At 39.6% G+C, this 22,151-nt stretch overlaps 2 protein-coding genes across 3 annotated transcripts in view; both read right to left on the bottom strand.

Moving 5' to 3' along the window:
- Positions 1-6,875: 6,875 nt before the first annotated feature.
- On the bottom strand, positions 6,876-17,418 carry tor2a (torsin family 2, member A). The gene is made up of 5 exons (XM_084054279.1): positions 17,270-17,418; positions 14,446-14,711; positions 13,755-13,930; positions 13,387-13,514; positions 6,876-9,882 (listed from the first exon to the last, which is right to left on the bottom strand). Exons 1-5 carry the CDS (start codon positions 17,388-17,390, stop codon positions 9,638-9,640), a joined length of 936 nt encoding a protein of 311 aa, XP_083910405.1. The 5' UTR covers positions 17,391-17,418; the 3' UTR covers positions 6,876-9,637.
- Positions 17,419-19,345: 1,927 nt separating this feature from the next.
- sh2d3cb (SH2 domain containing 3Cb) overlaps positions 19,346-22,151 on the bottom strand; it is a 28,036-nt gene continuing 25,230 nt past the window's right edge. For both annotated transcript variants that reach the window (XM_084054778.1, XM_084054779.1), the window contains one exon: positions 19,346-21,897. In XM_084054778.1, the coding sequence (XP_083910904.1) occupies positions 21,719-21,897 (179 nt within the window). In that variant the 3' untranslated portion in view covers positions 19,346-21,718. The remainder of the gene's footprint in view (positions 21,898-22,151) is intronic.

Here is a 22,151-nt window from a genome sequence, read left to right as displayed (position 1 = left end):
CCCGCGGAACCAATGAGATTGTTTGTTTATTTTAAGCAACACTTATTGCTCAGCCGTTGGAAGACATCTTGATTTAAGTTAGATTGATTTAAGGGCCATTTCCATGGTCGTGTCGTCCAAACATTTTTGTAATCATTTCAGTTCTTTCCGAGACTACATGTTGTGATGATGTTCAGAGATGCGTTAATAAAACCCTCGGTAAACAGTGAACGTAAACATCTTAGGAATAACAGCATCTCTTGGAGCCGATATGAATATAGAGTGTATGAAAATGTGAGAAGCGTGGGGTGTCCTGGTGACTCGAATCATTGAGTTAGACTCCTGCACACAACCTTTGTCACATGTCATCCCATCCCTTCTCTCTCCCACACATATTTCCTGTCACTCTCCGCTGTGTGCTGTCCTATGAAATAATAGCAAAGCCATAAAACTATATTTTAAAATGTACAATTTTAAGCAGGGATACGCAACTGGGTTGCCGATGTGTTGGCGGCAAAAGAGATGATCTGGGAAGCAGCGGTTCCTTCGTTCCTTCACATGCTCAGCATTAGCATAATTTGCGGGTGGGAATGGAATCAGTCATCAATCAGAAGGGTTGGGAAAGTGACCATGTCAAAGTGCCGGGGCCCACTGTTTGAGCAGCAGGCTCTCAGGGGTCAGATGGGGTGGTGTGTGTGTGTGTGTGTGTGTGTGTGTGTGTGTGTGTGTGTGTGTGTGTGTGTGTGTGTGTGTGTGTGTGTGTGTGTGTGTGTGTGTGTGTGTGTGTGTGTGTGTGTGTGTGTGTGTGTGTGTGTGTGTATGTGCGTACACGTGTGTGTTTGTAGTAGGATTTAGAATGGGGGGTGTATGTATGCATGTGTGTGCTGTCATTAATCACTTCAAGTTTGAAGATGCTGGCATTATCCCTTCATGCTCCTCATCCTCAATCCTCTTCCTCCTTCACGGCCTGTGGCCCTCGCACCCCATCTGACCACTGCACGGAGGCCAAGGTCAATCTGACCCCCCCCCCACACTCCCCCCTCTCGTCACCCTTCATCCCCACTCTCTCACCACCCTCACATTCCCCCCACCGCGTCCCCTTTGTTCACCTGTTGTCCTGGAGACTCGATCACCACAGAGACCACCCCTCTGGTGGGGGTGGGGGGTACGGGGGTGTCCAACCAGTAGACTAAAATAACATATAATCCCATGGAACGCCGGTGAAGCCATGACACCATGGAGGCCATTCCTCTGCTGCCTCACTTCTCCGAGCTCGCCCGGGCAGAGTTGACCCTAACTCACACTCTAACATCATGTAAAATGATGTAAGATCTGAATGAGTTTTTATTGCCGGTTATGTTTGTAGGTGCCACCAAGTCTCAATTCTTTACAACTAAGCCATACACAGTATGAACCCCTCACTCAGAGAAATGATATTGGCAGTGACAGTACCAGGCTCTGGCCATTACGCTCACAAGCCTTTCCACAGTTCCAGCCTATACCTTAGCAAAGATGAGAACTGGAATGAGATGAGTGGAATAAGGGTAACACGTTATACTTGCCACATATGGAGCAAGGAACATCAAGGACAACGCATGGCTCTCCATGAGTGTCCAAATTAACTGCCGGCCAGCCAGGCTAACACGGAATGATGGCAATAACCACCTCTTTCTAACATAGAACTAAAAATCTAATTCTGTATGTTCTGTGATGTTGATTCTCTATCTGAACATGTGATGATTAAATATTGAAAAATATATATACAGGTATATTGCCTGAATTGATAGTGTACAGTTGAGACATTGCACTGCATAAGATCTAGCTGTACCCATTTCATATGTGTTTCATGAAGTACTCTTGAAATGAAGTATTCTCAAACGGACGTGTCATTGTCAATAATCTGTGATATCAATTTTGGGTCAACACACTATGTGCTTACAGCAGAGGTCAATACCGATTCTTATTGTAGAAACATGTTATTGCCACTGAGATGTATTTAAATGAACCAAGTGACACAGGTGTGGTGAAAATGATACATCCTTTTTTGAGAGAGTGGTTTCAACTGATGTCCGTTAGCAATAAGAGGGCCTCTGCCTGGGTCCGGGTCTCTGGCTCATGCTAAAGGGAGGGCTGCAGGAATGCAGGCAAGAGGCAAGTGTTGGGCTCGGCCCAACCGTCCCAAATGACTGCACACACAAAAAAGGATTTAACTCTTTGTCACAATTGTCCCCTCACACTCTGGCCCCGCGAAAAAAAAAATGCACAAGACTCCCTTCCACCCCTCCGCCATTGTATCCAACCCCTCCCTCCCCAGCCCCTACCTTTCCCCTGACCCCGGCCGTGTGCATAAAAGACCCATCAGAAGTATCACTGGCCACATTTACAAGTGAAAGAGGCCCAATAATGGAGCGGTTAGGGAGAAGAATGAGGAGACAGAGGGGCACTCACAGATGTGGAGGGGGAGAAGGGGGCAGTATCCCATTGTTGCTAGTTGGAGGACACTGGAGGGGGGGGCTAGGAGCAGGGGGGGGGTAGCAGGGTGTTTTTTTACACCAGTTTGTGATGGTGAGGTGATGGGAAGTAGAAAGAGGGAGAGAGAGAGAGAGAAAGAGAGAAGAGGAGAGAAAGTGAAAGCAAAGGGATTGAGAGTGATGTTGAAGCCTGATCTGATATGTCCTTGTATGATTGTGTCACTTGATGGAAATAGCAGATTTTCTAAAGTGAAAGACGCTAAAGAGAGAGAGAGAGAGAGAGGATGCGAGTGAGGTAGGGAGGAAGAGAGGTGCGTCCAATGTGGGTCTAGAGAGAGACACGACAGCGAGAGAGTGAGTGAGTGAGTGAGTGAGTGAGTGAGTGAGTGAGTGAGTGAGTGAGTGAGTGAGTGAGTGAGTGAGTGAGTGAGTGAGTGAGTGAGTGAGTGAGAGAGAGAGAGAGAGAGAGAGAGAGAGAGAGAGAGAGAGAGAGAGAGAGAGAGAGAGAGAGAGAGAGAGAATGGCTAGTCTGGTCCAGCTGTTCTGCAGGGAGCGTGTGAACACAGACCCAGAGGTCAGGCCACAGAGAGATGGGGAAGAGAGAGAGAGAGAGAGAGAAAGGGGGGCCCCAGTGGTCATCCTGGCATTATATGGGTTGTTTCATTGTCCAGAAGGATGGACGAAACAGAAAAGCCCTTCCTTTAACAACGGCAGCTGGGGTGAAGAGGCCTCTTAGAGCACTGACCTCCAAACCCCTCCTCTTCCTCACTGCCACACGGGGTGGGGGTGAGCTAATGAAGTCATCACGGTGGGACCAGAGAGAGATGTGGCATATATATGTGAGGATGGGTGACGGGTTTCCAAAACATGTCAGATGAGGTGATATATCCACCAAACGTGGTCAGCAGGGTGGGAGATTAACACTACACGCAGGTACATTTGAACTATGTGGTTGGCATGTTTACTTACCAGCCACTTTGGCAAGTAAGCAACCATCATTTTTGGACCATCATTTAGAGCAGTGGTTCTCAAACTATTTCATCTCAAGGACCCCCAAAATGATATGTATTTGGCTGCGGACCCCCCATCTCAAAAATATTTTATGCCAGGGATTTAAAAAAAATAGCCAATATGGTTAAAGTGGTTAAAATGATTGTGACGCTATATTAACACATTTTGCTGGAATCCCCCAAAGGACCCCTGGGGGTCCCCGGACCCCACTTTGAGAACCACCGATTTAGAGGTACAATTCTCATATAGTGGTTTGTGATTTTCTTTAAGATTGATTAGTCACTTTGGTTGGTGGACAAAAGACTTTTGATTCCTGTCCTGGTTATCAGTCAAGAGCTGAGGTGATGGTCCTGGTGTGACATGACATGTGACAAAATATTACATGGCTGTGTTGGTGGTATTGGTCATCGTATTTTTGGCCAGGCAATGAATTTGCACATCTTTGCACATGGGAACTATGTTACAATTTAGGCATACAGTATAGCAGATGCTTTTATCCAGAGAGGTCAAGGTAGGAGTAAACAACATGAACTGTAGTAAACCAACAAGAGTGTCAACAAATGAGTCCTAAAAAGTAACTAGGGTAGCACATAGACATCAAATCTATAGCATGTTTAAATAATATATTTTGCATCTGAATCACACCTGCCCATGCATTCACATACAGTATAGTACTAAGTACGCACGCACACGCACGCGCACACGCACACGCACATGCTAAAGACCTTTGACACCTGTTCATTTCCGATAGAGAGACTTGTAATTTCCTGTTGTTGGTCAAAGGAGATAGCAGAACCACATCTCTGTCATGGACAAATCATGTCTTCTTCTCTTCCCATACAGGGGCCCAACATTGCTCAACTGATAACAGCTGTATAGATTACATTATCCATTAGTGCTGGGTATCGAAAAACAATGCCTCAAGGCACAACATTTTGAATTAAAGTGCATCAAGGCATCAACATGTATTAAACAGTTGAAAAAACTGATTCACTATAGGAATATGGATTCTTATAGTAGGACGGCATGGAAATTAACATTAAATTATTCATGTAATAATATACTCAATTTTTGCATAGTGAAATATGGCTTTAGTCCACAAAGTATAAAATTTAAATTATTGAAATGACGCTCAAATTGAATTTGCCATGAATTGGCAGAACTGGATAATTAATATGAAACAGAAACATGCGACAACAATCATCAAGTGAATCAATAGAAAACAGTCTACGAAAATGAAACAATCAAAACATAAGAAGATATGAGATATATGTATATCTGTACCAAAAAACAATACATTTGGGTCTCAAATGTGCCATAAACAACAAGATTGACACCAAGAACATTCGTTTAATGTCATTGACTACATTTACATGGACAAGATAATATAAAACGTAATAATCCTAAGTGACTGCTCTTGCATTGATTATGACCAGAATAAAGTCTGGTAATATTCTTAATGTGTCCATCCATATACCCATGTCCATGTAACCTTGCAGGCTTCAATTATTAAACAGAGTTAATAAAATTATATTGCTCCCTTATATATTTCCCTTCCCCAACTTTATCTATTGCTAAGGCCCAAGGCATGGAGGCCAGCAGGCATATAGCAGGCATATCAACATATTGATTACTGATTATTGTAACTTGACTTAAGTACTGTATGTTATTTTAGATGTATGTCACTACAAACTAACAGTAAGACTAATATCAAAGTAGTACCTCATCTTCATCATAGTTACTTCAGTTATAACCTTAATTGAAGTGACATGGTTATATTGAGGTGTCATGATCAGTCTTACTGACAGAATTCTCATAACCACATGAAATTAATATTGTGCATGTAAATGCAGCCAGGGCAGGGACATTTTTCACCCAAAGCCCACAGTAGCTGATAGATCCCAGGATTAAGTAGCATTTTTTTGCCAACGTGGAGTAGTCTCGAAAACCCATGGCTTTTTTGGCTGGCTACTGAACTGCTAAAGTGGCTGCTACACCTTAACACAGTGGTTCTCAAACTTTTTCATGTCAAGGACCCCCAAATTGACACTTATTGGCCCGCGGACCCCCATTTCAAAAGATATGCCAGGGACCCCCATAAGAAAAGATTTTTTACGGCTCTAGCAGTGATTCTCAACCATTTTAATTTCAAGGACCCCCAGTTTGACATGCATTAGGGCTACGGACCCCCATTTAATGGCATTTCTATCACTTGGACCGCAATTTATATTGTACAATCTATGTCAATTTAACTCTGAGTGTACAAATGGAACCAAATGGACCTGTTAGGGTCCATTTGGTTCCATTTGTACACTCTCAGAGTTACAGACCCATAAGGGTCCATTTGGTGCCTAATCTATCATTTAGCTGGGGACCCCCTGGAACTCCCTCAAGGACCCCTGAGAACAATTGCCTTAACAGTTAGAGCATGGCACACAATCAAATCCAGAATGTTTAACTCTGAGTGTGCTCTCAGATTTTGTTAAAATAAGTGTTAAATAGCTCTATATTGTGATAGTACTCATTGCTGTAGAGTGTTTGTTCAGTAACAGGGGTCTCCCTCTCTCTCCAGCTCTTTAGTAAACAGAAAATGCATTTTCAGGTTGGGATAACAATTTCATCCAATCAAGAGAGAGAACTCGTACAGGATAAACAAGTGAAATTGGATGTGATGACACAATGAAATGAGAAGACAGAATCTGGAACTCTATAAAATTGGGATAAATGGGTACTCTCTCCTGATTGGCTGAAATTGGCAACCCACCTAAAAATGTATTTTGTTTAAGACCTGGAGAGATCCCTGTTGCTGAACAGACACTCTATATAGCAATACTTGCCATCAGAATCTATAGCTCTGACTTTTTTCACAATAAATGTTGTTTTAACCAAAACATATCACTGACCCTACCTTTAACAATGAGAATTGTACTATGCACTAACACTATCTACAGTAGGTTAGGGCTTCGATTCCAACAGGAGCCTCCCTTGTGAAACTTTGTGCTGCTGTTTTGGCCAGGACTCCCTTGCCAAGGAGATTTTTTCTCAATGGGACTATTACTATACAAAAACAAAGTAGACAAACATACCAGTCACAGTAAGACTTTGGAGCATTTGGAGGTAGTCAGGGGTGCAATGCTCACTGGACGGCCTTGCACGCCGTGCCGGAACCTATTTGACCATGAGCACACGCAGGCACACGCATAGATTTAAAACTACTTTAAATTCGCACCTCAACAAAGTTTTCAAAGGCTCCCGACTCACACCTAGCGAATTAACATAGGAATAAGCCTAGATGCATATCAATTGTCCATTGTGTGACTTGCAGTGTAGGTGTTAAGCGACGTGCGCGTCACGTCATTGAAATAGAGTGCAAGAACATACCAAATGAGCATTGCATGCCTGGAGGTAGTATTCAAACATGCTTCCTCTATGTATAAAACTTCTTATCTGCATGGTCTGTCTGTAGGCAGTACGGTTATAACAGCTGACCTTGTTTGTTAAGACTGCAAGAAACAATTCTACAAACAGTTGTACTTAACAATGGATGTTTAATTCAGTACCAATGGCAAACAAAAACCTAGCAATTTCAAGAATAATGATCCATACCATGATCCAATATTGTGAAATATCACAATATTCAAGAATGAATAGAAAATGACCAATGGCTCCAAGTTGTGGCTTATATTGAAATAGTGAACATAATGGCATCTTCACATCTGAATTACCCAAAGAATAAAATAAATTGCTGACTGCCATTGTATGACAATTTCATGTAAAAACATTGTTTCAGTATATAAAATCTCAGTTGGTTCAAGTATCTTAGAAAAGTTTTTTTTTTTTTTTTTTAATATTTCAGTACCAAGTGGGAGGGGCTGAGTTCATCAGGCAGATTTAGATTGCTCCCAGGTAAGTCGTCAATCACAGGAATGTTTGCTAAATTGACTTTAGTTCCTGTGATCATGTAAACATTCTTAAACTCATTACACTTAGGCTATCTGTGTGGTAAACATCCCGCTTCCAGCAACTACACAGCCTACAGCAAACTTTTTATAATCCAAAGATTGTAGTTTTGTTTATCAATTTCAGTCTTCTGCGTGGTAGTTATTCAGATAATGATCAATGTGGGAACCCATTCGGAAAGAAAAAAAGGACCCCCCCCCCCTCGTTTTTGCCTCTCTGGGCACCACCTCCTTTTTTGTGTAGAAACAGGAACTCGGTTTGGCTCCTCCCCGTCTTAGTACACACTACACACATCCTCCCGGGTGTTTCTGCGTTTAACTTTATTCCTACCAACAACACTACATGTCTAAGGCAGTGGTGCTGACAGATTGTCTTGAGAGTGATATGTAAAGACAACTGATATGATTTTTTAATGTATGTGAGTGAGGTCTTGAACTTAAAACTCTTATTTAATTCCTTAGCTTTCTTCGTTTCTGCCCAAATGTTGTATACCGTTACCATTTCAAATGCAATCATTAGTGTTATATTATGTTGCATGTGCTGGGATTTGTGTTGTTTTTATATGGCTGCTAACTTGACCAGGTCTCTCTTATAAGAGATTACTGATCTCAATGGGACTTCCTGGTAAAATAAAGAAAATAAATTCAAACATAACATTAACAAACATAATTTAAACAATGAAAACTGACAGGGAATCTTCTATCTACTTTGTACATCTTTCTTTAGGCACATACAGTATGGTGTGTAACACTGTTTACTTGCATTGCTCAGACTTCTAGAAATCATACTATTTTGTGATTATGAAGATCTAGTTGCATTTGAATAGTTTACCTACACAAAGGCAGGAGTGTAAATCTAAGCAGTAAAGTGCACAATATTAGCCTTCTTATATGTACATAATAGCAAAGGCAAAAATATACACAACAAAATGATAACTGAAATAAAACAAAATTGATTTAATTAATTAAAAACGGAACAAGCTCATAATGAAGTCTCTTTCCCTTAACTCTTTCACTGTATGGACTAAAATAAGTCTTTACTGCCACCTAATGGTAGGAGAGTAATTTTGGATTAACTCAATATTTTCAAGTAAAAATCCAACTTCGCCTGTTTTCAACTATATTTTTTTATTCTAAGTCTTAAAATGAGACTTTCTGGACTTGGGTTTTAAGGTCTCACAGCACCAACTGTTTATCAACTTTTACTTTTTTACTTTTCCCTGGAAGTGGCATGAGTACAGGATGCCTTAGACTATGGTTCCCTTTCACCATCCTTTCATTAGCCTAAGGTCAGTTCTGACTCAATGAAACCAGACTGGTCTCCTTTCAACCACTGTTATCCAGCTAACAGCGTGAGGTCATCCACTGATGATAACTATGGAACCACAGCCTCTATGCCGCCTCCCAAAGGCCCACACTCACCACTCACAAGTTCGTAAAGAAAGATCTAGCGGAATTTGAGGTAGAGCAAGAGCAGGACTACTGGACAATAGCATCAGGGAATATCCTCTCTTGTTGCCGTCATGCTGGACTCTATCCAGCTGTCAGCCTATCCTCTATCCAGACATAGATTCATTGTATTATTGTACATTTTGGTATCTGATAATTCTTGCCTTTCCTGGCCAGAAGCGCACCACCTACGTAGATTTATTGGGGCGTGACAGCGGCGCTAACAACACTGCAGAGCTCAAGACCCTGATGCTAGACAGGAGGGTGTGGAGGGTGGCAATTCAGGAGTCCCGAGTTGGTGTTGGCTGGACCGCGCCCTCGCATCACATCGCATCGATAAGATATAATGTGCTCAACTCGCGATTACACCAGGAAAACAGGTGCTGGATCCTTAAAATAGTAAAAGATGAAAAAGAAAAAATATATAATAACTGAAAAACTTTTAAATTGTCACACAGTATCTGGTATAGCCCTGGCACCTTTGGGTCTATTTGGGTGATTGGCAGACTGGCTTTGTGGTTAGAAAAACCATGTTCCACCCAAGTGTCCACCCTGACTAAGACACATAATCCCTATCACCTCCGGAGGCACGGCACTGCCATGCAAGGTTGTTGACTCTATGCTCGGACCTCCCAGTGGAGGAGGAGCAGGAGGGAATGGATGCAGTGAACGGGATCAGTTACATATCAACAACTGGTTCTCCTCAACTTTGTTTGCGGAAAAACATTTTCCTTTTGATTTGCATATTGCGCAACAAACACAATTCTCTTATAGGAAAAGGTTGATTTTGGCTGGGATGGCCTTGCATCCAGTGCTGGAGAAGTACTGTCCTTCAGCAGGTGTGTAGATCATGTCTCCCCCTACAGCCTCTACCACGTCATTGCGCTCACACCAGCCCCGTTGACACAGCTCTCTGTGGACACAACGCTCCACATGTCGCCGGCTGAGGGGCAGGAAGGGAACATAGCGATTGATCAGCTTCTCCTGGATGATGTTGGAGTGGTAAAAGCCACCTGGGGGGGGGTAAAAGCATTTCTTAATCAATTGCATAAAAATACATCTCACTCGGTGATGTGAGATGTGTTGAGAATGTGAGGCAATATTTACAGTTAGACAAGGTCAGAGGGAGAGGTGTAATTCTGAACAGATTTCGTTACATTTTCTGTGTAATCTGCAAAATGTGATGTAATTCCTTGAGTTATTTAATCACCACAACAGTCAAAGCCAGGTTGCAATTTGAAATTTAAGAGTCAGGTTTTCACTGCACCAGTTGTTTTGCGAGTCCAAAAGTCAGGTTTTCACTGCACCACAATGTTTTGCGAGTCCAAATGTAGTAATCTCTGTAATGTCATTGATATTACGGCTACACAATTGTACATGAAACTGAAAAGTAATGGCATGTAGGATGAGATGAACACAGCTATGTGAAAGGTGGTAGACCATGCCAGCATATTCTCAGGAATCTCAGGACTCTTGTGATCTGGGGTATGTTGTCTAATTGATAATGTATTCATTCAGCGTTAATCTAATATCTTTTGACAGCCCTATTTTCGTGTCTGAGATTGGCTAGTACCAGTACATGCCATATGCCGGAGACACAGGAACAATTGGTTAAAAACAGAAGGAGGACGCGCTGCCTGGGTTCAGTCTTCACAGTGGCTTTCTCAAACAGAGTTGACTCATACCCTGTTGAAGACCCAATCGTCGAAACGCGTTGGTCATTCTCTGTTGCCTTGCTCAGCAATAAATCTATAATGTTATCACCTGAAGACGGAGTGGCTCAGTATTTTTCTCCTTATAGTCTGCATCACCACAAGCAGAACTTTGTTTTGTCCATAGCCTCGCGGGACATGTATCCCATAGCATTGAGTAACAATTGCTCTGCGATTATTAATTCACAAAAATGTATATTTAAAAAGTGTAATAGAATAGAGTAATTAGATATGCTAATAGAGTGCTACAGGGATGACATCTTTTGGTTTGCATACTGACTTATTACACAACCCTGTTCAAAAAGATAATCTCCACAAATCAACAAACCTTATACTTTTTTACCCTGACTATAATATATAATTTAAAGCACATAATGTCTAAAAGGTCTATTCATGTTCTAAGACAAGGAACATTTATTTGTACACACAAAGACAATTCAAAGTGCTTCACATAAGGTGTAAGGCTAAAAAGGCATTGGACACAAAGACCCAAAGAGAAATACAGATATAGGACCCAAATCCCATAAACCAGATTTCCTGCAAAATTCGAAAACTCAAATGTGGTATGCATGCATGCATTGGCAACCTGGCAAAGGAACCCACTGTGAACTCCCTTACAGGTTTTAGTACTACAGTACAAACTATCACTGTAGATTTCACCTGCTGCCCTTGGTGGAAGGGAAATTAGGCATGTTTGTTCTTATTGCTTATTGAGGAAATATATTTAGTACATTTAATTTGCTTTTGTTGCAGTTTTATTTTTGCCATCAAGTATGAAGAATATGTAAAATAAAAAAATAATGTAGGGTGCCAAACAAAAACTGGACTGCTGATGTTTTACATAAAGCAAGGAAACGTGCAAGTTGGGAAGTTATTCCCCTTCATACCAGGATGTTGGTTATTGTATTTATAAAGGAAACTATGCCTATATTATACTACTATATGCCACTCGTCAATGATTCTGTGCTATTGTATATCAAAAGAATGAATTAAATTTCCACTGGACACGCCATGGACGATTACTGCGCGGAGATGGATAGCTTGCTTGGGAATAAATTACTGGAAAAACAACAAAGTTTACCAATCCAAGTGGATTCTCAAGTTCTAATGAACTGTTTCTAAAGCAATTAATATCATCAAGAAAGTGACGCTGTGCTGGAATCTTTGGATGTGTGCACCAATTTAGCAAAAATAAACAGGATATGTGCAAAGTGTAACAAAGACATTTAAGGTTTCACGCACAAAGTAAATTAATAAATAATAAAACATATTGTTCGTAGCTGGTACTATGGAGGGGCACATGCTACAGTCTTTGACCTTACAATTTTTGCTTGTATGTTCAAGTTTTGCCTGAATTATACAGCAACATGTGAATCAAAAACCTCCCACTGAGAATAAAGGCTAATTTTTGCGACCCACACAAATACATTTCCGTTTCAAACAGTGTAAAATGCTAACATACTTCCATGAATCTTTTATGTGGACATGAATGCTAAACATACTTCCATGAATCCTTTATGTGAACATGAATGCTAAACATACATCCATGCATGCTTTTATGTGGACATGGATGTTTAGCAATAGATCCACTAGAGGGCAGTTCAGTTCAGTCAAACTATTTCTTGGTCTGTGAGGCCATAAATACATTGCAACTTGTGGACAATATGTTGTACACTTTGTATTAATTTATGTAGTTAATGAAGTCAATAAAAACTTGAATCATTTCTTATTATCAATCGAGTGTCAAATAACCTCATTTTGAGTTGTTATTCTTGCACTAACCTAACCCTCTTTCTAGGTCTCTCTGTATATTATTCATATTCATATATTATTTCTACAAATCTTAAAACAAAGAAGTTGGACAAAACATCACAACACTATATTGTGAAAGTAGACATAACAAAAAACGTATTTGTCATCTCAAAGAATAAACACAAGATCTGTTTAAAAAAAAATCAGAACTCATCCAGAACATAATAAATAGCAGTTATCCATCCATCTATAGCAGGTAGCAAAGCATATGCTGCTGTATCGAAGGAACATCCAGACAAATTACAAATGCCACAATGTTAAATATAAATGTCACTTTCCCACTGTATAGTCCTGGCTTGGCACACCACTTATAGGACCACAATGGAAACAATGTAATGACGTGGGCCCACCTGCTGTCTTTTCCTTTCTGTAAATAAGTCCTTTAAATAAATAAAATCCTTTAAATAAATCCTTTTCTCTTTGCGTGCGCTTTCAACGAGGAAAAAACATTTAAACTAGATTTATGAATTGCATCAATCAATGTTGAGAAACTGTTGGCCTATTTCTTGCATTAATGTTACCAGGAGATTATTTAAAGTTAGTATTAGCTTCTGTTACAACGGAGCAGCACCACGGACAGTTGTCATGGGCGTCACAACTCCGGATGAGCTGCGTGGGTGGTCTGAGTGCCAATGGAAATACAAAGCAAAAGTAGGTAGAGACGAGCTGAGTAGAAATGAGTAAAGGCCTGGCAAGCTGATACAATGTATGTATAGAAATACGGTAAGATACTTTGTTGTGTCTCACTTTAACTAGATGTGGTTCAAGCAATCATGAGGGCAGTGTAGTTTTCGTGGGACTACTCCGTTTCGACTGTATCCGCAGAAAATGTGCACAAAAACGGAGGAAATTAACACAAAGTTAAGACAGAAGCCTTCATCTGTATCCCTATCCCTATATTGTGTGGATTTAGTGTTAAGCATAAATGAACCTGAAGCGTAACTAGATTAAATTTATATATTTCACAGCACAATTTAAAGTCATGTTACTTACTTGTACTGCTGTTGTAAACCAACTTCGAGATGGCCTCCTCCAGGTCTACCAGCCTGATCTCCTCTCTCTCCCGACCTGCCTTGCGGTAATCCATTGCAAATTTGTTGATCACCTCTTCCCCGGTGGTGCTGGAGATACACATGCACACACAAATTAAAAATCTACATAAAATCCTATAACGTTGTATCAGAGAAGCAACAGAGTTTAAAACAATAGTAAACAAAACCTTAAAAAGACAAATAAAACAAAGGACAGGTGTACATGTGTGTCTTACTTTAAAACTTGGTTGGTAGAATCATCAGAGCAGAAAGTTCATCTGAACTCCAAATGGGCAAAATAAATCTATCAATCTAATCAGTCTATAGTACCTGATGAAGATGTAGATGGCCTTGCGGTAGTTGGTTTGGAAAACAACGTGATCGGGTCCCAGGAATGGTGCCAGGATGTCGATGAGCCCTGGTGGCATTTTCTCCATCTCGTCAAAGATGAAAACAGACCGGGCACATTCCGTCAGACTCTCCTCCACCCAGTCTTTCAACTCTATCTGGAAAGGAAACCAGACAAGGAAGAGATACACATTGCTCGTCAATTAATAGATTATTGCACACCAAGAGCTTACTAGTGTCTTGCTTAATGGCTGTAAGCAGCACTTTATATTTTGAATTTGAACATGTGTGGAGTGGGGGGGGGGTAGTATTTCAGCGACGTAGAGCGACCGCTCCATGTTAGTATTTAATAATACTATAGGAATCCGTAGGTTCTCGGTTCAATCCGAGCTCCCCCTACTATACGAGTGTTGTCCTTGAATAAGACGCTGAACCAATGAATGCTCCCAATGCGCTGTTCAATAGCTGCCCACTGCTCCTAATGGTTAGGAAGGGTTAAGTGAACAAATTAAGACAAATATAAGGCATTTTTACTTGAACCTATTTGCTTTCTCATTCTCCCACTTGTATAGAAGCAAACAACCACACCCATAAACTCTCTCTATATGAGTGTTTATTTTATTAGAAACAAACTATGTAAAAAGAAATTAGAGTTAAGATATATGATGCTTACCCTGTACTCTTTCATTTTTTCCTTCAAAGGGAAATGAAGAGTTGGCACAAACTGGTGCACATAAGGGCTGTCCATGGCAGAGCCATATAGGTGCCTTCCCAACATGGTGCTGACCATGGTCTTGCCTGTCCCGGAGGAGCCATGGAATGAGAGCACAAGGGGACTCTCAGGATTCTTGTTTTGAAGGAACTTGGCCACCTCCTCAGATACAATGTCCTGGACTAGATGTTGTCCATAGAGGTTTTTGTAGAGGTCCCATTCCAAGCCTAGTTGACAGGAAAAGAGGATAGAGCAGAGGTCATCAATATGTCCATACTCCATACATTTGCCTGTGTATGGACTCCATACACAGGCAAATGTGTCCGTGGCAAGACTTGTCCTTGTCTGTGGCAAATTCTACATTTTGTTCTTACATTATAATGTTCTTATTTAGATCACAAGACTCCATTACTGAATGTCAGTCTCAGGTTTTCTTCAGAATATGTATGACACTGATTAACTAGGACACTATGGCACATTAGGAGTCCACTAGTACAGTGGTTTCTGGTTTCTCAAACTGTTTTATTTTCAAGGACCACCATAACTCTGAGAGTGTACAAATGGAACCAAATGGACCCTATACAGACCTGTAATGGTCATTCAGGGCTAGCTCTTTATGTGTTTTTGTCATATTATTGGCTAGGCTTTGACTTTTACAGGGGTCAGTTTCAAATTGCAGCCACCTGCAGGTAGGTACTCTTTTAGAGCGGTTTTGAAGGAGAGTAGGGTTTCACACTCCTTCACGGTTTTTAGTAGGGCATTCCACATTTTGGTGGCATAGCAGGAGAACGAATTCAACCCCTTGTTAGTGCCAAATCTGGATTGGACGTGATCAGTGGAGCTTACTCTGGTGTCATCTTCCGACAGAATCGGCCACAGATGGGATTAAAACACTTCTTTACTGAATAATATGGACTAATACATTGCACACCTAGTTAACATTTGGAGTACACGTGTAAGCACTTTATATTTTGCATTTGTACATGTTTGGAGAAGTACAGGCTTTGCTGGTGACATTCCAGTGCAATCTGGGGGGGTGGTCGCTAAGACTCTCGTAGATATAAAAATGACAAAATCGATTAAAGGTAGGGTAAAGTTTTTTGTGAAAAGGTTAAAAGACTATATTCTGATAGTACTCATTGCTATAGTATATAGTGTTTGCTCAGTAACAGGGGTCCCCCTGACTCTACAGCTCTTTAATAAACACATTTTCAGGTAGGTGACACAACTTCAGCCAATCAGGAGAGAGTACCCATTTATCAGCTTAATTCTTATAGTGTTCCAGTTCCAATTTTGTCTGCTCATTTCTTTGTGTCATCACTTCCAATTACACTTGTTTAATCTGTATCCTGACTGAGTTCTATATCCTAATTGGGTAAAATTGGTATCTTGACCTGAAAATGCAATTTTGTGTTTCATAAAGAGCTGGATTGACATGGCGACTCCTGTTACTGAACAAACACTCTATAGCAATGAATACTATCAGAACATAGCTATTTAACACTTTTTTTTAACCAAAGAAAATCACTTAGCTAAGTGATTTTATGTTTAACAGTTTTTTTTATTTTTTTGTCGTAAACATACAAATTTGTAACAATAAAATACAAAAATACAATAAAAAATATACATTTATATGTTGTTGAAACAATGATCTTGTTATGTTATTTCATAAATATTTTGGAAAAAATAACAATAATAGAGAAAAAGAGAGAAGGTCTGACTAAATTAGTAAAGGAAAGGAAAAGAAAAGAAAGAGGAAGAAGAGAGGGAAGGGAAGGAGGGAAATGGGAACCCTGCTGTCACGCCTACTATCCAATTAAGTCTCCTCATCAAGCTGCACCTGTAAACTTTCGTAATAGTCAAGGAAGGGGGTCCAAATCTCCTTGAATTTCTGAACAGAGTGACCCTTTAGGTGAGTCTTGGATTTTCTCTAGTTTCAAGAAATACATAGTCTCTTTAATCCACCAGGTAAAACTGGGTGGGGAGTGTTTTAGCTAAGTGATTTTGATTTGGTACCCTACCTTTAAATACATCTACTGGAGTCTTGATCTAAGGTAAGCGATGAGCCCTGGCCCTGGGATAGAGGCATAATGTAGTCATATGAAAGTTTAGCTCTAACATTGCTGTTGTGAATATTAGGCCAGTAAGGCCACTACCTAAAATGCTAACCTAAATCAGTGGTTCTCTTCTCTACTTTTTTCACGTCAAGGACCCCCAAATTCATAAATATTTGGCCGTGGACCCCCATCTGAAAATAAGTTGTGCCAGGGACCCCCAGGAGCAAAGCTTTGTGTTAAACTGTTTACTAATGTTCAAGATTGTTGAAGAAATAGCAGATCTACAAGCTCCGAGTGCCGCCACGCTATGAGCTTGTATATATGCTATTTTTGAATAGCCAACGTATAAAAGGTTAAAGTGGTTGAAATGATTGTGATGCTATGTTTGCGATGCTATGCTACTTTTGCCCACTTTGAGAACCAATTAATGACCTATGATATCAACATGTGTACTGTATAAAACGTACCACATTTGCTATTATATCTAAACACTACCATAAGCCTTAAAAAGAGGCATTATGGCATGTTTAGCTTCATTGCCATTGATACAAAGTCAAACACGAAACTTCACGTGAAATATGGCACATATTCGTCAAAGCAACAAGTTAGTTAACACGCCAACCTCACCCACAACAGTCCAGCTGTTTTGGTTAGCCATTAGCATGCAAGCTAACAGCTGAAATGATACAATTCAATACACTTGCCATATTATTTACTTTTTGGCCTACCTCTTATGTCCGGCTTAAAATCACAGGCACAATTATCAGATATTGTGCAGTAAATTTCCTTTAAAACACAACGTGCCGGGTTTACGATGAATAAAAACAACATGGTCCGGATGCACAACATTTTCGGCTCTGTGCTGCTGGCCAGCCAGTGGCCATGGACGGGAAAAGCTAGTTGACGACTATACGGAAGGTCTGTTTTCCTTTGTAGTTTTTCTATTGCAGGATGTCGTCTAGCAAGATGACGCAAAATGTTCAAAGGAACTACGATTCCCACAATGCCTGAAAATGACTCAAGGCGTGGCGTTGTTGCAATCCATGGTCTCAAAAAAGACACGTTGGAGGATCACAGTCCAGAATACTTATTTGAACAGGTTAGGTGGGCACCAAGGAATGCTGGGCACCTCTGTGTTAAATTGGCTTTCCCCCCCCAAATATTAAAAAATAAAATGTTTGGAAAATGTTTTTATGTAAAGTAAAGTATACATGATTAGAACATGCTTAAACATTCGACAATATTAAGGTCTAATATTTCTACAGTTGCTACAATGTCCTACAAAACCTGTATCATGTCATTTTGGGGCAGAAACAAGAAGTTGAAGGATATAATTAATTAAGTCTGATAATGATGTACCGTGCATGTTTACATCATGTATACTTAACATTATTTAAAACCATTTTTCAAATATATATATTTTGAAACATATTGGACAAAATAGCCACTTTTACATCGAGGTGCTCAGATGTCCCTAGTCCCCACCTATCCTGTATCCCTTGAGCATACCATTGTAGTCCTGAATGGATGTACATTCTTGAAGAGACAAAGTATTATTATTCGACTACTTTGACACAATATTGTGTCTTTGTGTGTCACATATGTGAATTATTTTAATTGTGAAGCCAAGGAAAGTGTCAGGCTCTTCACTAACAATTAAACACGTTTATCTGCATTCTAAAATACGAATGTATATATTAGATGACTACTTTTAATAAATCCTACAGTAATAGCCTCCGTACTTGCCTTTGTGTGCTGTGCTGTGCTTTTGTTTCATTACCATGGTTGGGGTTATTCAAGACAAAATGTAAACTATGACCACAATGTAGAGTAACGACAGCCTGATTGTACATTCTTTATGGATTTAATATTAGTGCCACTGCCAACTGATAAACTGTGAGAAGCTTTCTCGCTGGATTTAGAAGAAAATACATTTCCTGATTGTATTGCATGTAATTTGACAACAACCATGCCCCTAATATACAATGTTGGCAAGACTTGAATAGATGTGTATGAGGCATATGGTATCATGATTGCATTATAAGTTTTTTTTGCATTTATAAGCTTCACAATTGCATCATAAAATGTTTTAATAGGCTACTTTATTACAGTATGTACAGTATGACCATTACATGAGGCTATAAGACTTACTTCAATGCCCTGTAGTCTTTTTGTCATAAATTGCAAGTGACCTAAACCAACCCAAAAGCACATAATAATCATATCTGACATGATGATGTTAGGAGATTGTTCTCTTATTTATCCCTCGTCCAAAGTTTTTCTCTCTGTGTATTTCTGTTTGTTTGTAACTGCAACTTGTAGGGTAAAATGTTTCATATATGTAATTTTGAGCTCATCAAATAATTTAAAGTAAAGTGACAATGAATCATTATAAGCTATATGCCATCTCACAATGACAGCCATAACACCACAAAATACATTATCTGTAGTATCAAGCTGTACATGTCATCCTAGTATGGCATTACTTACTCATAATGCCATCAGTGATGACACATGATTATTAATTATAAGTGATGCATGGTACCTCACCAATATTTGTGTACTGAAGTGAATTGTTGGCATGATGTACATTCATGAGGTCATATATTTTAAAAATGTAACAGGGTGAAGAAAATGACATACATTTACATGTTAAAACACAACCCAATGTAAAGGAGTCATAATAACATGTGTTTATTTTTCAGACACAAACTCAGACTCAAGTAATGTGCATTGAATGAATAACAAATACAAAACCAAATCCGTAGTTCTTCTGCATACATTACTTACACCCATACATACTTTCACCCACTTCCACAACACAGAACCAAAAACACAAGACTGCTTAATACATGACCCAATATAATTTATATACACAAAAAAATCTACTATTCCCAACATTCAAAAATATACGCAGTACGTGTTGGTTTTCATGGCTAGTAATGTCTTATTGACAAAAATGAACATATTCAGCATTGTGGTAAATAGCCTATGTCTTAACAGCCTCATGACATTTTCATACTGGATGTTTTATAAAGTATTAAAGCATTTTATGATGCAAATATGAAGCTTATAATATGCTTACACTGTGCTTATAATGCCTCATGCGCAACTATTAATTTAAACTGTTAGCATCTAATTTTCAGTGAGTTTAAAAGAAAATAAATATCATCCATTGACTGAATTCAATTGGATTTGATGTAAACTGACCACAACCCTGATCATTTTATTTTATTTAAAAATTCAATTGGAGGATAGACCCCTTGAGACGCATAATCTCGTTTTCGAGGGGGTCCTCAGACCATAACAAAACTACAGACAAATGCATTACAAGGTATGGCAGTTTTGATCAAACTGAATTGCATTTGGGTTAGGCAATTGATGACAAATGCTCTACATGTTACTAGGGATAAATATGATTTAAAATCTAAATTGTAATTATTTCAAAGTTTTGCCTCGGATTACGATTATTTAAAAAATTGTGAAAATAGATGTACATGCTAAAAACGGGTCGCAATGCGACGTGCTATGAGCTTGTGAAGTAGCTACTTTTCACAACTTCTGTATGCCACCTTTTTACAACAAAGTATAATACAGGGCTTAAGTGGTTAAATGATATACTATAATCTAATTTGGTAGATTATAAAAGATCTATTAGATTTTTTTGCTTATTCTTATTTGTTTTGTCAATTCGTTGATACATATAAGATTTTTTTTTTTTAAACACAAAAAAACACCTTACTTCTCAATTATTCAGTTATAAATCCGTTATTGGTTTTAAATATAGGTTTCAATATATGTTAAGTTAATTGCCCAGCCGTACATACATTTACATTTAGTAAAGCAAGGGAGATTAATCAACAGTCTGATACAGTACATCATCACCGGGAAGGCCCAGCCTTCAGTCAGACATTTATTTACACAGAACAAAGAGAAATATGAGGCCCAGCCTCACCATATTAAATAATGACAGGGAGACACACCTTGCAATCTTTTCACTATATGGGATACTATGTGATACAGCAGCACTCTGCGTTATCTACACATATACATGGTATGGTGTATTTGTATATATTTGTACATATTCATATGGAATGTTTTTCTCACAGTCCAGAGAGTGTGTGTGTGTGTGTGTGTGTGTGTGTGTGTGTGTGTGTGTGTGTGTGTGTGTGTGTGTGTGTGTGTGTGTGTGTGTGTGTGTGTGTGTGTGTGTGTGTGTGTGTGTGTGTGTGTGTGTGTGTGTGTGTGTGTGTGTGTGCCTATTTCTAATGTACGATAAAGCTACTAGTCCAGGCCAATACATTGTTCATACTGTTGGAATGAAAAACCCTACAAGCAATTACTTCAAAAATGTGATGAAATAGTATGGGAATTTGGTACTATGATAAAAATATGCCGTGTCCATGAAAATGGAATTTAATCATGCAGAAGAACACACCGTCTTCAAATGCAAAAAAAAAGAGAAGGTTTTAATGGGAAACACGACATTTAGGTCCAAAGACCTTCATCAGGTTCTCTCTCTGGATAGAGAAGGTCTCTCAACAGAAAATTGTGTATCCAATTAAAACTATTTTCGTTGCATTTGAAGATGGTGTCTCCTCTTAAACATCTGTCGGCTTGTAGGTGTGCAAAAACGAGGAAATATCTTGTTTGTTTTGTTAGTCACGTATATACCATCCCAATTTGCATAACACAATTGTTAAGCCAAGCACCAGCAAATACAGAACATTCACATTAAATCACCCAACATGTTTGCTTAACATTCATACGTGAACCTGAAAAGACCCAAATGCAGTTGATGGACTTCAACTGACCTGGCTTAATGCCCCCCTTTCATTACTCAGGTTTGGGTTCAGCTTCTCCTCAAAGACACTATAATAAACTCTATTATTACCTTTGTATTGTAGCACATCATGAGCTTTGGGCTTCAATTGAGCTCTGGCTCATCAAAAGCTGTACCTTTATAAGGCTAATTTACACTTCCCCCTGTCAACACACTTTCAGTTGAAAGTAAGTCAGTGTTTTCAGTATTACACGGGCATGCGACAAAGAATAAATTAAGCTTTACACTCAGGCCAGGACCATATCAGATGTAATGATCTGGCTTGAGTAAAGCTCCCTCTATTCTGGGTCAGTATATAATGTCCCAAGTAATGAAAGTTTTAGTTAGATGTTAGTTAGAAGGGTCGAGCTGGTCGAATGGGTGGCTCCAGCTTGTTGGACAAGGCAGTCAACACCTGGTCAAACTTGGCATAGCGCTGAGCCTGGTTCTCCTCTGCACCCCGACTCCCCCATAGCAGCCTCATCTGGAATTCTGTCAGGAACAGCTCTAGAACCTCAGGTCTCTCATGAACACCTGCAAGAGCACAGCAGCACATCACACACATTACTGTGACATGCCAGTAATATAGCAGTGCTTCTTGATTATGTGGTATTTAAACCCTCTACCCTGTATGGTGTTGCACTGGCCTCTATAGACTTTGCTGCTGGCGTTACCTGGCCACACCTATATTGTGATGTACAGTATAATAGTATGTTTCCTCAATGGATAAACAGGTACCATCACTTCACAACTGAGGTGTAGCCTGATGTAACCGGCAGTGAAACTGA

This window comes from Gymnoscopelus microlampas, assembly GCF_963454915.1.
Source record: "Gymnoscopelus microlampas genome assembly, chromosome: 4".
NCBI lineage: Eukaryota > Metazoa > Chordata > Actinopteri > Myctophiformes > Myctophidae > Gymnoscopelus > Gymnoscopelus microlampas.
Note: the sequence above shows the minus strand (reverse complement) of the source record. Positions and strands in the feature narration are given on the sequence as shown.